The sequence below is a fragment of the Muscardinus avellanarius genome (genome assembly GCF_963383645.1).
Source record: "Muscardinus avellanarius genome assembly, chromosome: 11".
Taxonomy (NCBI): Eukaryota; Metazoa; Chordata; class Mammalia; order Rodentia; family Gliridae; genus Muscardinus; species Muscardinus avellanarius.
In genome coordinates, this window is record NC_137797.1 from 43464800 (window position 1) to 43481229 (window position 16430).

Here is a 16430-nt window from a genome sequence, read left to right on the forward strand (position 1 = left end):
ACAGGGTCTCAGTTACTTGCTAAGGACTTCTAAGTTGCAGAGGATAGCTTTGAACCTGAGATCCTCTTATCTCAGCCTGTCAAGTACTGTTATTACAGGCATGCACCACTATGTCCACATTTTCATAGACTTTCAATAGTTTATAGGTCAAAGAATCTCATAGGAACAAATCAAAGGCAAATTGCTGAAATTACAGATGAGTTTTCAAGTACTTGATTTTGTACTTGTTTAATCATAAAGAAAAAATATTATATTTATGGAAATTATTCAATCCAATTCATGATTTCTCAGTTTCCTTAACTTATATATTCTGTCTTCTGCCTAACCAGATATAGATAATTGTAATAAAACTTAACGTGTTTTCATTTACAATAAATTCCCCAGACATAATACTTACTAGAAATGCCTTCTGCTTTCACCAGAAATATATCAAAAGGAAACCAACAGGGCATAATGAAAAATTTGCATAATTTAAATATTAATTTTATAACATAAACATGAGACTGCATATAAAATTTTAATTAAAATTAGATTTTCATCCTAAATATAAAATTAATTATGCTAGTACTATTGTTTAAGTATCAAAATATTTGCCTTTACCTTTAAAAGAGAAAAATAAAAATAAGGTCTAAAAGTTGAACTTAATTTTGAGCTAAATTACTTAGTGTTAAAACTTTAATCTTGCCAGGCATGGTGGTGCACGCTTATAATCCCTGCACTTGGGAGGCTGAGACAGGAGGATTGCACAGGTTCGAATCCAGCTTCAGCTACTTAGGCTCTCAGCAACTTAGTGAGACCCTGTTTCCAAATAAAATATAAAATAGGTCTGGGAGTATAGCCCACAGGTAGAAATCCCCTAGGTTCCACCTCCAGTACCACCAAACAAAACTTTAATCTTTTCTAGAGAAATCTTTTTTAGAAACTTTTTTAAAGGAAATGTTCAAAAAATATAATTTTAAGAATAGCGTATTTAATATGCCATGGAAACATGATTACATTATAATTTTTAAAACAGCAGATATAGCAGGTTCTTTATTACTTAGCTTGGATCAGTAAACTCAAAGGAAAAATAATAAGAGTTGTATTTACTATATGTAACCTGGGATAATCGCATATATGAAAAATTAGTTGAGCTGTAATCTCTTTTTTAAATATACTTTTTGTGTGGTACTAGAGTTGGAACCCAGGGGATTTCTACCTCCAAGCTACAACCCAGCCCTATTTTTTATTCTTTATTTTGAAACAGGGTCTCACTGGGTTGAATAGGGCCTCACTAAGTAGCTGAGGCTATTCGTGAACCTGCGATCATCCTGTCTCAGCCTCCTGAATGCTGGAATTACAGGTCTGCACCACCACGCCTGGCTCTTAAATGTACTTTTATGGGTATATAATAACCACACATCACATTAATGTTTAGTGTGATAAACCATTCATACATACAGACCGTGGTATGTTTTCTTATGGATTACATTCTGCTTCCTTCAGTTCATAATATTGAAATTGGTAATGAAACATCACATCTTAGGATTGTTTAAATTGTTTTCTTCATTGTGCCTTCCCTTTCTCCTTCCACCTTCCTCCCCACATCCCTCTCCACTATTCTGCTGGTATCTCTCCTTATTTACCTAAAGTCCTTTTTGATCTTCACTCTCTCTCTAGCTTCCACATATGAGAGAAATCATGACTCATTACTTTCTGAGACTGGCTAATCTTACAGCACATTATCTAGTTCCATCCATTTTCCTGCAAATGACATAATTTTGTTCTTTTTTATAGCTGAGTAAAATCCCATTGTGTTTATATACCACAGTTTCATAGTCCCTTCATCTGTTGATGGACACCAAGGCTGGTTCCATTGTTTGGCTCATGTGAATTGTGCTATTATAAACATGGCTATGCATATATCACGGTAATATTCTATATTTGGAAATAAATTTGGAAACATATTTGGAAAAATATTTGGAAATATACCCAGGAGTGGCATAGCTGGGTCATATAGTGTGAGTAGTTCTCTAGGAGAATTTTCTAAGTGTAAGCCAATACTTAACAATCCATCCCATCATCTTTAGTTAAAAGGATAATGAAATTTTTCATTGGTTGACATAATCTCTTAAAACTTGAACTAGTTACCTCTCCATATCTGTAAAAATTCCTTCCTTATTATTTTATTATTTTATTTCAGTTAATGAGATCTGCTCTCATTTTGTTTTTCAAGCTACAACCATCTCTTTTCTCTGAGCCTTTCTATATGATCTTTCTTTTTGCTTTAAGTATCCTTCCTATCCTTACAGGTCCTGGTAAAAGGTCTCCATAAATTGGAAACCTCTATTTTCCTGTCAGATAAAAAACAAGAAGGTCCCTTCTGTGCGCTTCCAGACCATTCAATATATTTGAGCTTTGTAGTTGTTGAAGGCTACGCCTTTTCACCTGATTTATCATCTCAGTCAACATTAGGATGGTTTTGTGAAATGTTCTAGTCTATATTCAATGGATATATTTCCCCTTCAAAGAATAATATAAAACTTGAATTTTACTGCATATATCTTTTTAGTGTTTTCAATAAGAGAGTGTTTGTTCACTTGGGGAGAGGGTGCCATATAAAAACATCTAAATCTTTATTACTTATTTTATAAGAAATTCTTAAAATGGCTGAGTAAGCAGAATCATCTCCTTTGAATAACATCAAAGCCAGGTTTGTCTTTCTCTTTACGAATAATAGCATTATAGAAATGAACATAAAGCACTTTAAGAACTTGACTGTGATATAGAAATTGCTTTTCCTTCATTTCCTACTCTTCATTCTCTTCTGCTTTATAATTATAGTTGCCTGCATTTATTCTGAGGGTATGTTTTCTAAGGTGTCTATAATACATTGAAATTGCAACATTGCCTCCAGGCATAATTGTGAATCACTTTTTTTGTTCCTATGGTGGGGAGTTTGGATAAGATTGCAATTACAAATGAAGTCTGCAGATAGCTGACTATAAATATCATTATAAAGACTAAAATGTTTTCCTATAATCTCTATTTTGAAGGTGATCTAGAGAACAAATTTAAATTTTGAAAATCACTATTAAGCCAGGCATGGTGGTGCATGCTTGTAATTCCTGCGCTTGGGAGGCAGAGACAGAAGGATTGCACAGGTTCGAAGCCAGCTGCGCTGACTTTAGAGACCCTGTTTCCAAACAAAAATATAAAAAATAGGTCTGGGAGCATAGGCCAGAGGTAGAAGGGCTTCCAGGAACCCCAGTCCCACCAAAAAAAAAAAAAAAAAATACTGAAAAAATTCCATGTCATCAGGATATAAATTTAAAGTTTGCGTCTCCAATTCAGTGGTTTCCAAATTCCAACTCTCATCATTAGATACCACAGGGAAGATTTGATCCAGGAAATTTTGAAAAAGGTCTTGGGAATAAGATGATCAGATCACATTTTGTTGATATCTCCTATACCCTCCAAGGAACCATTCAAGATAATGAAGCCCCAACATCTGCTGACCATGTGAGACTCCAGTTTGCCATGAAAGTTTCTTGTGCAGGAAAATCTAATTATGTTATGTGCATGTACAAATAGGTAACAACAAATCTTACCATAATGTAAAATTATAATGCATCAATAAAAAATCTTAAAAAGAGTCTAAATGGCATCTATGTCGCTTTGAACAGTTTTTTTATGTCTCTGAGGCAGAAGTAGTTATGAAGATCTCACTTGAAATGCTTCAAAATAAAATAATCAAATATTGTGTCATAATACTAGCATGGTTTGGCGTTCTTTCTGACTGAATCATTTGATCTTGGAGATGTATTTAAAAAAATCACTTCCAGATGACAAATATCTTAACATAAAATGAGGAGAGTTAATGTAAAGACCACATTCAACTAAACTTTTACTTTCTATGCCACCTATTTTCATAGATTTGCTATTAAATGCCTTATTTTGAAGGTTTAAGGTCATGTTCACATACTTATTCAAAAGAGTAGTTTCACAACAGTAAGAATGGGCAAATCTCAGGCTAGTCAGTCTAAGGGTCAATATCTGAGCTTCTTCCCTCTTACAGGAAAATATTCCTCTGTCCTGTGGTCTTCAAACAAGACCAACTTAGTTCACCATGATATATGTTCTAACTGTCCACGCATGACAGAGAAAACTAATTTGAATGCCTCCTCTTGAATTTTAAATGCTTAAATATTAGTAAATACAACTTTAATAAGCTTAAATACAGATATTGAGCAGTAGTTCTGTAAAAATTATTGTAAAATATATTTGCTGAATTTTTCCTATTTTAATTGTTTATATCATAGACTTTCTCAACTAGCATTCTGCAAGAAAATTGAGCTTTGCAAAATGCTTTGAGTGATATCTCTCATAATTTCCCTTCTTCATGTTCAGGCTCAGGCATTTCTTTCCTCTGAAATACATTCCAACATTTCCCCTGCATTAATCCTCTTCACAACCAATGCCAAGGAGCTCCTCAGTGCCATCTCTACTCCATAACAGCATGAAGATGCACTTGTTCCCTTTGAGAACACTCATGACATTGCACTGTTCCATTTCTAATGGCATAGATAATTTCCTGCCTTTTGAGTTATTCAGGCATTTCTTTTATTTCTTTCCAGGCTATAAGTGCATAAAGCAGTATTCTGGTACACAAATTTGGCAAAGAATCAGTGTTATCTGGCACTGTAGAAACAAAATTGTTAGGATGCTATTCAAGGGAGTGATTTTTGAAGTGTAAATCAAACAGAAAATTTGATGTTGTTTCAGGCTATTAATGACATATGATTGCTAAAAATCATCCTTTGAATCCAGAAGACTAGGGTGTGAGTCAAAGTTTAGTTTATCTGTTTCGTAAGTATGTGACTAAGAACATGTAGTGTCTTTGTTTCTTTGTGTGTTAGTTTTGCATCCCATCCCAATAGTCTCATTCTCAGCTTTGCTTTGTCCAATGTGTTTATAATCACCTAAAAGTCAATATTTTAATTATATTTCTATTATCATCTGCTAGCTGTTAGAATATCAAATCCATGTAGATTATATACATACATATACACACATTTATGTGAAGACTGTATCAGCTGTGGAATATCGTTATATACATGCATGAACACTTTTTATAGAGATAATATAAACTTCATGAGGGATAATATTATTATTAATTTGGTGCTATTAGGGGTGGAACCCAGGGTTTTTTCTACCTCTGAGCTATACTCCCAGGCCAATTTTGTACTTATTTGGAAACAGGGTCTCACTAAGTTGCTGAGAGCCTCACTAAGTAGCTGAGGCTGGCTTTGAACCTGTGTGATCCTCCTGTCTCAGCCTCCCAAGCGCTGGGATTACAAGCATGTGCCACCACTTCATGAGGGATATTATGATACATAAGTAACATGTATTATATGGAAAAAACATTTTAATATTTCTCATTGAGTTTATATTCTAGTAGGTTTCTGTATCTAGAGATACAGATCAGAAATAGGAAATACTTTTGCACATATTCGCATGTAGCTCCTCCATTAATCTGGAGTCCCTCTGGTTTTCTTAATAATCCCTAGTTTGGGCATATCAGAGAAAACACATGTCCTTTCTCTTTTTGTGCTTGGCTGATCTCACTTAACTGGCAGGCAGGAAGGGGAAGTGGGGGGAGAGGACACCAAGCACAATCTGAATAGATGTCAATTTCAATATGATCTACATAAAAAATTAAAAAATTAAAAAAGAAACAATAAATTCATTTACTGTACCCTGAAAAAAGAGATAGGAGACAGATGCATATATTACTTATCCTGTTTTGTTTTTACACAGTAGATTTTCAATAGATTCATGACTAAAGGGCAAGTGAACCTTGAAGTCCAGGAACAGAGTCTAAAACCTATGCTCTATCTTCCTGAGGCTTTTTCTTAGGATTGCTGGATCACCAGAGAGCAATATACCTTTTTATCTCAGCTCACTAAAGGTCTTTACTGAAATATGATTAAATGTTATGCCCTAAGCTTTTAGAGAAATGTCTATCTGAATAGTGATTTTATCTTTCGTTATTCCATGATCCCAATTTAAGAACCTTTCTGATACATTTGTCCTTGAATTCAGGGCTAAAAAGTTTGTCTCTTCAATCTAAATTATTCTCTGCTGGTCAGAAAATGAGAACTAATATACCAAGCAATCTCTCTTTGTGTCTTAGGTTCCTTGAAATTCTGTTTGGTCCTTTGAGGTAGTAATTTTCTAAGACCGGGTATCTTGTGTACATTCATTTACTGGTTTCACTAGAATTCTGTCATTTAATTGTGGCATATCATATTGCAAGTAGTTTTATAGGCTCCAAAAATCCACTTTGGAAAACATCAATTTATAAATCATACATTAATAGATTAGTTACCAACATTATTGTGTATGTACCGTTTATAACTAGAAGAGGGATGATTTTACTTTCACTTAAATGTTAAAGGAAATATATATCATTTATATTTTGCAAACATTTCAAAACTTTGGCAATGTTAATTTATGGATACTATGCACACAATTATAAAATTCTTATATCATGGGAATGTATTTTTAAATATTCAGGCATTAGTCATAGACGTTATAAACTGTCACATTTGAAATATTTTGCCAGATTATATGAGAAAATTTACTTAAAAATATACATGAGTTGAGGAAAATATGAGGAAGCAAAAATTTCTATTAATTTACACTTCTTAAAGTTATCAAGATTTAAATGCTAACCTTCATTTCCAGCAACATGTCTGCCATATGCTCAGCAGCAATTTGCTTTATCTTATAGTTTCAAAGGGAAAAGAAAAAAATGTAGGGAAAGTAACATTTCTTGACTGCCTGTTGCATAAAAATAATAGTACCACTTACTCCTCATGCTGATGCTACTAGGTACTTATTATTATCCCTACTTTTATTTATTTTTTTAAAGAAACTTAATTCTCTCTGCACTCAAGATTACTGGGCTGCAATGTCTATATTCTTTTGCAACGGGCTGCTCTAAAATGCCAGTGGTCCTGTTTACTGGGTTCTTATGTTACATTGTGAACAGAAAATGGAAGGAAGAAAGGGAGATAGGGAGGGAGGAAGAGAGGGAGGAAGGAAGGAAATACATTTATGAGCTCAAAAGGAGTCTGTTAGTAACCCTTAAAGGATCAATAGTATTCTTTCATGGGCAAAATAAATCCATGAAATAAGAGAACAAACTAGGATACCAGTTGCCACTGATGCCAGGAAATTACATAAGGATTTTAGACATTCTCTTTTAATTGAACTATTCACTCATATTTTAAAAACCTTTATAAACTTACAGGATTTGATAATATATGATGGTTTTCCAAAGCTGATGTTTACCTTGTAGATTCTGAAAATATCCAAAACTTTTTAGGTTGTGGATCTCTTTAAGAATTAGATGAGTACTTTCTGCTTTATGTACCTATGCAGTTTTTGTAAAAGAAAATTTCCATAAATTTCAGAGGCTGCAGCTATCTCTGACTACAATACAACAAGGTTAAAGACACTGGACTTACAGCAAAGAAAGTTGACTGATCCTCTTAGTGAAAATGATCAGACATTCTCTCTGCATCAAGGACCTTTTTAACAGGTCTGCCTTTGTGAACACAATCCTGCTCCTTTCTTTGCATTATCCCTTCTTCTCTGCCATAAGGTCCTTCACATTTATTTTAAAGTTTTTGATATAAGTAACACTACTCTAAAACAGGATCCCCAGATGCCAACTAGTTCTTGTGACTCCAAAGATATGCAGGATTATACCTGTGTCACAGATGCTATAACTTGAAGACCCTGATTTTACAAAGTTCTAACATATGTTGTAAGCATCCTTCCTAGGTATCTCAGTTTACAGCCCTGGCTTATTACTGGGTATATAGGCCATGCATTTGTGGAAAAAAAAATCTCAATGGAGTGTAATTCTTGTAATTCTTGTCAATTGCATGATAATTTGCTCCAAGAATACTCTAGCTCTCTCTTATACAACTGTTTCTCTTTTTTACCATTTGGTTTTCTTTTAATAGTTTGAGTCAGAAGTAAAATAGGCTGCATAAAAAGAAGTGTGTGTGTGTGTGTGTGTGTGTGTGTGTGTGTGTGTGTGTGTGTGTGTGTGTTCCAATATGGATTAATCTGATCATGCATTTTAATTAAAATCTGAGAAGCAATGGTATTATCCTCTCATTATTCTAATACTACAGAATAGATGCTCTCCAGTATCATTTTAAGGAGCTTTCTCTCAGGAATTATTTAAATATCCTGTGAACATTCTATGCAATATGCTTTCTCCTTTTAAGCCTCAGTGGCAATACCTGAACATACCTTTTGTTCTGCTGTCATGGTTAGACTTTGCAATCGGCCAGTCATATTTCCCAAACTCTTCTCAAAAGCTGCTACAAGGTGAGCCTGCAAATGAAATAGAAGAAATAGAGTTAAAATGTCAGAATCTTGTGCGGATAAATAAAAACTCTTCACTTTACAAAAATGCTTATTTTCCAGTGTTCTAACTCTCTAAGTACTGTGAGCATCACGGTGAGCTCTCGGGGATGATTCTCCTTTAACATAAATCTTCACCTTTCATTTCCAAACTCTGGCTTCTTAAAATCAGTGTTTCAGTCTCTTGACATTCAATGTGAGCTCTGCTTCTGAAAGGGAATGGTATTTTGCAAATAATAATAATACCTTCCAACTTGCACACCACACAGGGATTTGACACCCAAAATACTGAAATAAGTTTCCAAGCTGCCAAGTCTTGAGAAAGAAAGCCCAAAAAGAGGTCACTGAAATAGTCGATGGACAAATGTTCCTCATTTTTAGACTTCCAGGATGACCTTTGAAGATATTGTTAGCTCCTCTATTGTAACGACACTCTCCTTCAAGTGTCAGACATGGCTGACAGCTACAGCATTATCTTTCCTCTTTTTCTTCTTACAAAGAATTGAATCAAAGAGTTGTCTTCACTTTCCAAACTCTTTAATAAAAGAGCCTTTCCCCCTAGTTTTTATTCCCTTAAACTTAGGAAGTATAGGTAGGCCAGCTAGTGATGTTTTATTTAATATAATAAGCTTTCATGGATTGAAAGTTTTATTTTAGATTTCAGACAATTATACATATTATAGTTAACAGCCCTAACAACTGTGATTTGGAATTATTTGACAGTCTTGTTACTCTATATAGGCAAGTTTCTATTGATAGTCCTTTTACCAAGTGTTAATACTTAGTATACTAAGTGGGATCTATGAATACTAAGTGTGAAGAGGTGCTTGGGCCTCTCACCAGGCTGAGGTACAGTTGTATATACATGATCTCAAACTGCCAAATTGTTCTTGTGCCCTTGAAAGGGTCTAAAAATTGCCTACACCCAAGTCTACAATAACCTATATGGGAAAAATTTGGTAATCCTTGGTGAAAGACTTTTCTCCTGAGGAAAGGAGGTGAGAACACTCCACCTGGATACTTCTTGTAGCTTTAGCACAGTTGGAAGGCTGAGGTGCCTAGAGTCAAGTGGATCACGAAAGGCCTAGTAATCAGGTCTCTGGGTATTTATTCCATTACTGGTAACACACTGCACAAGTCCTGTCCATTAAGCATCATGATACAAAACTGTCTTTGTTCCTGAATTCATTCTGGTCTGTTTCCCTTTACTTGACACTACAACAGAGAACAAACCAATTTGTGAAGACTACTTTCACTAAACTTCCACCCATCCATACCCCTCTTTATCCTGTTACTCTATCTTTTACCTCCCTTCCACTTGCTATGTCTCTGTCTCTCTCTCGCACACATGCACACGCATACACACAACACACCACACACATATACACGAAGGCTTGTTAACAGATTTGATTAAATAAATTATCATCCCTCTAAAACAAGAATGATAGCTTGCAGTTTAAAATTCTTTCAGTGACAAGGGATGTCATTCCATTACTCTTAGTATTTATCTACAGAAATTAACATAATGCTACATGCCATTTTGCTTTTAACTTTTTTAGTGAAAACCACATGCTTAAATCTGAGCAAAATAAAATGTGTAACTCAGTGACTTATCACACAGTGAAAAATTCATATCTCATCGGCCAAATCCGGACATCCTGAGACCCTACGAGTCCTCTCTCCCCTTTGCCATCATTGTTTCTTCTTCTGTGCCAAAAGTAACCACTACTGTAACTTCTATGTTAATTATTTTCTTACTTTTCTTGATGGTTCTTGCATCTAAATTTGCATTCTTAAACATTATCTTTTACTTTGGCCTATTTTAAGAATACATAATTATAATGCATGGCATGATGTTTTTGTTACTATTTTATTTTGTTTAACATAGCTTTTGACATCTGTCCATGGGCTCTGTACTAGGCATTAGTTTGGGCCATAAACTTTTCCTATAAGTGAATTTGTAATACATTAACCATGAGACCAGTTTAGAATATCAAAAACGACCTCCACCATGATCATAAAATGAGTTACTAAAATCTCATCTTAAAACTGCTTGCTTTCTTTCAAAATAGATAATATTCTAGAAAGAAGCATTCATCATTTATTAAATTATAAAAAAGATTCTCCTCAGTACTAAAAAGGTTTTATTATTTAAATGAAAAGGAATGTATATGCCAGGAGTGGTGATGCACACCTGTAATCCCAGCCTTTGGGAGGCTGAGACCGGAGGATCACTGTTCATGGACAGCCTCAGCTACTGATGCCCTCCACAACTTAGTGAGACCCTGTTAAAAAATAAAGAATAAAAATAGGGAGGGAGTGTAGCTTGGAGGTCGAATGCCCCTGGGTTCCATCCCTAGACACGCAAAAAAAAAAAAAAAAGGAAAGGAATGTATGGATAAAGTATAGGACTGTGATATGTATGTATGTATGTATGTTTGTATATATATATATATATATATATATATATGTGTATATATATGTATATATATGTATATTAGAAGAAAATTACTTCACTTTTTTCTTCATACTTTATCAATTGAATAGGAAGTAAAAATATGGCAAAGCAATCAGAACTATAAAATATATGTTTTAATTATACTGATAACATTTCTAGCTCTAAGTAACTACAAAATATTTATCATTAGAATATGTGTCTAATCTCTATACAATTGCGTTTTCGAAATTATTCACAAACCCTTCATAACTGGATATTAAAGAACATTTTAATTTAAATCGTGTAGATTTTTCTTTTTTTTTTTTTTTTTGGTGGTACTGGGGTTCTTGGAAGCCCTTCTACCTCCGGGCTACACACTCCCAGACCTATTTTTTATATTTTTATTTGGAAACAGGGTCTCTTAAGCCAGCATGGCTGGCTTCGAACCTGCGCGATCCTCCTGTCTCCACCTTCCAAAGGCGGGGATTACAAACTTGTGCCACCACGCCCGGCCCGAATTTCAATGAAAAGTATTTTAGAATTATGTTACTTAAACGAAGTTTTATATTTACATCATCTTGGATTAATATATTAGATTAACATTGTTATTTTGGATGTAATAAATGTTAAATTTCTCATCAAATGCAGTAAAAGCAAAGAAATAAGGAAATCATCCATCTCCTTAATGAATAGAAATTGGAAAGCCAAACTTAATTAAACTATAGGATAATATACCTCAGCTAACTTTATAAAATGGCTTTTAAAAAATAAAAAAATATTTTAAAATAATAGATTTTCAGGATGGTTGTTAACCATAGACTACTTGGTTCTAACTTTGCTTTTTAGCAGTAGCATATTTTTAAATCAGAGGAAATTGTATTAGTATGATGATGAATATCCCCTGAGTTTTGTTAGGTGAAGTTTTTCAAGGCCATAAAATAGATAAATCTGATTACTAGTTAAGAAAAGATATTTTTAATATATGCTGTCTTTTGTCATGTCTTTTGACAATCAAATAATACAATCTGAATAGATAGGTAAAAAATTATAATGTTAAACATTAAGATGTAATATTATACATAATGCCTACATTGCTTTTGATCACATAGAATAGAATGATAGCTCATCCAGATTAAACCACATAAAAGAGATATGACAGCTCATTCATAAAAATACTCCATACATTTATATGTATATATATATGCCTATATATATAACTATATATAGGTATATATGTATATATATATATATATATATATATGACTTCACATTTGAAATTAGTTTTTAGCTAAAGTAAAAATGATTCTTAAACATTAATAAGGTTTCTTATTCCTTTTACTCCATATAAAATCATCTCCTCGGTGTTTGTCACTGTTAACATTTGCAAAATCGTCTTCTGTTAAAAAAATGCAGAAAAGCAATAGTAACTACCAGATTATATAAAAATATTAAATAGAGCAAAGAAGTAGGGCACATCTCAAAAAATAATACTCAAAGTTTTAGTTAAGAGTTATTTGCTGAAAGGTAAAAAAGAGTACATGTTGTTTTGTTACATATTCATTCAATGATGTCTTTGAAAAATGTTAATAATAACTAACATTAGCTCCCATTTACAAATTATCTAATGACCAGGATTTGTAAACAAAATATATTGGAAAGCAAACTAAAACATCCCTCCTGCCTTAATTGCATGAAAATGTGGGCAAGAGAAAGACCTGAGGGAACTTGGCTTATTGTATGATCTGACCATGTGTATCTGCAGTGTGGGCTCCTATTTTCCTGAATCAGAGAAGGCCAGGCAACAGCCTTTGCCAATACACCCTTTGTCAACAAAGGGAGACATTATAAAAAGCAAAATCAACATTGTATACAGTCTCCAGTGGTATTATGCAGCTCTTTTCAGAGCAACTCCATAAAAAGGGAAGGCTCTGTACTTACTTCACTGCCTGGGGACTTTACCAAATGAAAAGTAAGCTGTTTAGAGACCTTCTAACATATTATGGATACTTGCATTTTAGCAGAGAAGTACCTCTCACACTTAAAAATTCGAATAGATTATTATGGGGACTTTCTATTGAGACAGTCATCAATTTCAAACATAAGGCATGTCAATTAAAATATTCCTAATTAAGAAAAATTATTAAATCGTATAGAATATTCATATATTAAGTAAAAATGCACAGCTAGTTACTTAGAATAATACATTAAAATTTGCCCTTAGCAGGGTGTGGTGGTGCATGTTTGTAAGCCCAGCATTTGGGAGGCTGAGACAGGAGGACTGTGGTTTGCAGCCAGCCTCAGCTACTTAGTGAGGCCCTTTGTAACTCAGTGAGACCCTGTTTCAAAATAAAGAATAACATCCTCAGTACTGCAAAAAAAAAAAAAAAAGTCCTTATAAACTATAGCTATTACATTACTTTTTTTTTTTTTTTTTTGGTGGTACTGGAGATTGAATCAAGGGGCATTCTACACCTAAGCTCTACCCCCAGCGCTATTTTATTTTGTATTTTGAAACAAAGTCTCACTAAGATGTGGAGAGCCTCACTAAGTAACTGAGAGTTGGCTTGAAACCTGCAATCCTCTTGCCTCAGCCTCCCAACTATTAGGATAATAGGCATGTGCCACCACACCCGGTTCATCCATTACGTTTCTATAAAACTGTCTTTACTATGGAGGTCACACTCTCATTTGACCCAAACTTAAAGCTTAAGTGTAGTCTGAATAAATTAATAAAGAAAGAACTGTGTATTCAACTCACTCAGTAGAGTCTGAGATTCATAACACACTTATCTCCACCTACAAATAGAAATTATAAATTAAGCCGGGTGTGGTGGCACACGCTTGTAATCCCTGTGCTTGGGAGGCAGAGACAGGAGGATTGTGCAGGTTCAAAGCCAGCCTCAGCTGGCTTAAGAGACCCTGTTTCCAAATAAAATATAAAATAGGTCTGGGAGTATAGCCCAGAGATAGAAGGGTTCCATCCCAGCACCACACACACACACACACACACACACACACACACACACACACACACACACACACATTGTAAGTTGAAAAATCCCTTGAGTGAGGGCAAAAGTGAAGGCTATCACTTAGTGGCTGGAGCACTTGCTGAGCACATGTGAGGACCTAGTATTCAATCCTCAGCATCAAACACACACACACACACACACACACACACACACACACACTTTTACCTATCATGAAGAAATTATTTCATTCAGTCCCTATGGCAATTTACTTTATGGATGTAATATGTATGTATTATATATATATCAATAGATATTAACTCAGATAAAATGAAACATACTCTGAATAAAATTTAAAGCATCCCTTACAACCGAGGATGAATCCAGTATTTAATAAATCCAAATTTATGACTCATTATGGCTTGTGAAATCTAAAGTGACATTATAAGCCAAATGTTAAAAGGAATATATGAGTTCAAAATGATTTCTAGTTAATATATGATGTATGAGTAATGTAAATTCCAGAATATATAACAGTTTATTCTCTTAAAAATGCAAATACATATAAATATAAAAGACCATATCCCATGCAGTTATAATAATACTATTAAAATATTTAAATAAAAGTGACATTCATTAAAATTGTTTTATAATTACTTATGTATATGTCTACTTATAAAAAGTCATTAACACCTAGTTAAAAGTGAATTTTAATAAACTGCTTTGTTAACAAATTAGAAGATAACACATTATTTTCATCACCTGAATTTTTGACTTTCTTATCATTTTAGAGAATAAATGTATCTAATGGTAAAAAAAAAAATCTTTAACAATCCTCCAACCAAATAAAGGAGTAGTAATTGCTAAAATAAGGTAGAAACTCCTAGGAAACTAAAAAGTAGACATCCGTTAAAAGAAAAAATAGTAGATCTTTGGGTGCTTAAACATTTAAATGTTAAAGATTTGTACACTGACAATAAATTACAAAGAGTTCTGCCAGTGGTTATATCTTACTTAATTATAATATCAAAACAAGAATTCAATATTTGAATACCTATATTTATTCACACATGTGGGTTTATGTAGTCACCACTTCAATTAAGATACAAAAGTATTATATTACCACAAAGATCTTACTTCCCCTCTACATCTGTACTGTATCTCTCTTCCTAACTCCTAGCAATCACTAATCTCTTCCCATTTCCAAAATTTTGTCATTTTTGAAGGTTACTTAAATGGACTTACATAGTTTCTACCTTTTAAATTGGCTTTTTCCCCACTCAATATAATGCCCTGGATTCATCCACGTGTTGCTTTTATCAATAGTTCATTTCTTTGTACTGCTGAGTAGCACACCTTGGTATGGCTACATCAGAGTTTATTTATCTGTTAACATCTTAAGGTATAATTTGGCTGTTTCCTCTTTTTTAAGAAATTTTATAAAATATATTATAAGATAAAACTTTAAAAAGCACAAAGGATATGATACATATTAGGCTCCCATCTATGTGCACAAAGTTCTCCTAATGATAAAACAAGTGTAACTGGGGGAAAACTGGAGGAATTGGGGCACTTTCTCCAAGACTAATACTTTTTAAATTAGTACACAAACTAGCATAAAATCATTCCTTGGCATTGCTTCCTCCAATTTTGTTACTTACCTCTTTTATATTATTATTCCCCTAAAAAGACATTACTTATTTTTTTCTTACTAATTTTCCACTCTCATCATGGCATTTGAATACCACAGATGTGCTAGATATCCATCTTTATTTTACTTTATACATAAAAAGTCCAAGTTTTCTAACCAAAAGAATCATTTTTTTTACCCTTTTTACTTGGAGGTCATAACAACACCCAACTGAGAATACATATTCCGAAATTATGGAAACACATCAGTGAAAACAGTGTCACATGAATGATTACAGATGTGGCAGGTAGCCAATAATTACTACTCTTCTAAAATATTTGCTCCATTTTCAAACCACAGCCCAGAGCTGATCCTCACAATTGTTCCATATTAGAATTCGGTTCCTACAATGTATGTGCATGTTTGAAAGCTTCAGTAAGTGTATTATATTTATATATAATATATATATACATATATATTTATATATATTATAAATATATTTTATTTAAGATTTGGTTCCTACGATGTATGTGCATGTTTGAAAGTATGTGCATGTTTGAAAGCTTCAGTAAGTGTATTATATTTATATATTATATATTATATTTATATATGTTATAAATATATTATATTTTATATATTATATATATTACACACATATAATATATATTAATTAATATAATACACATTATATATATGTGTGTATTATATTTACATATATATGTGTGTGTATTTATATGTATATATGTATATACATATATATGTAATATAGGTATAAATTGAAAATTATCCAAGAAATTAATAACCATAGTGGGAATGGGATCTTATGGGTAAAAGTAAATACATAATTATTTTTTATTGTTATATCACAGTCATACATCTACTACCCTATAGTAGAAAATTTACAGTTGCCCTGGATTATTAAAAATTACACTCAGAAACAAAATGTAGATTAAATAATATTGTTGTC

General features: G+C 33.2%; 1 protein-coding gene across 3 annotated transcripts in view; it reads right to left on the reverse strand.

Annotated features, from left to right (window-relative positions):
* The window catches only part of NAV3 (neuron navigator 3), a gene marked incomplete at both ends in the record, with an annotated part of 410033 nt that overhangs the window by 46396 nt on the left and 347207 nt on the right, over nt 1-16430 (reverse strand). For all 3 annotated transcript variants that reach the window (XM_080705150.1, XM_080705149.1, XM_080705148.1), the window contains one exon: nt 8314-8397. In XM_080705150.1, coding sequence (XP_080561276.1) covers nt 8314-8397 — 84 coding nt within the window. The remainder of the gene's footprint in view (nt 1-8313; nt 8398-16430) is intronic.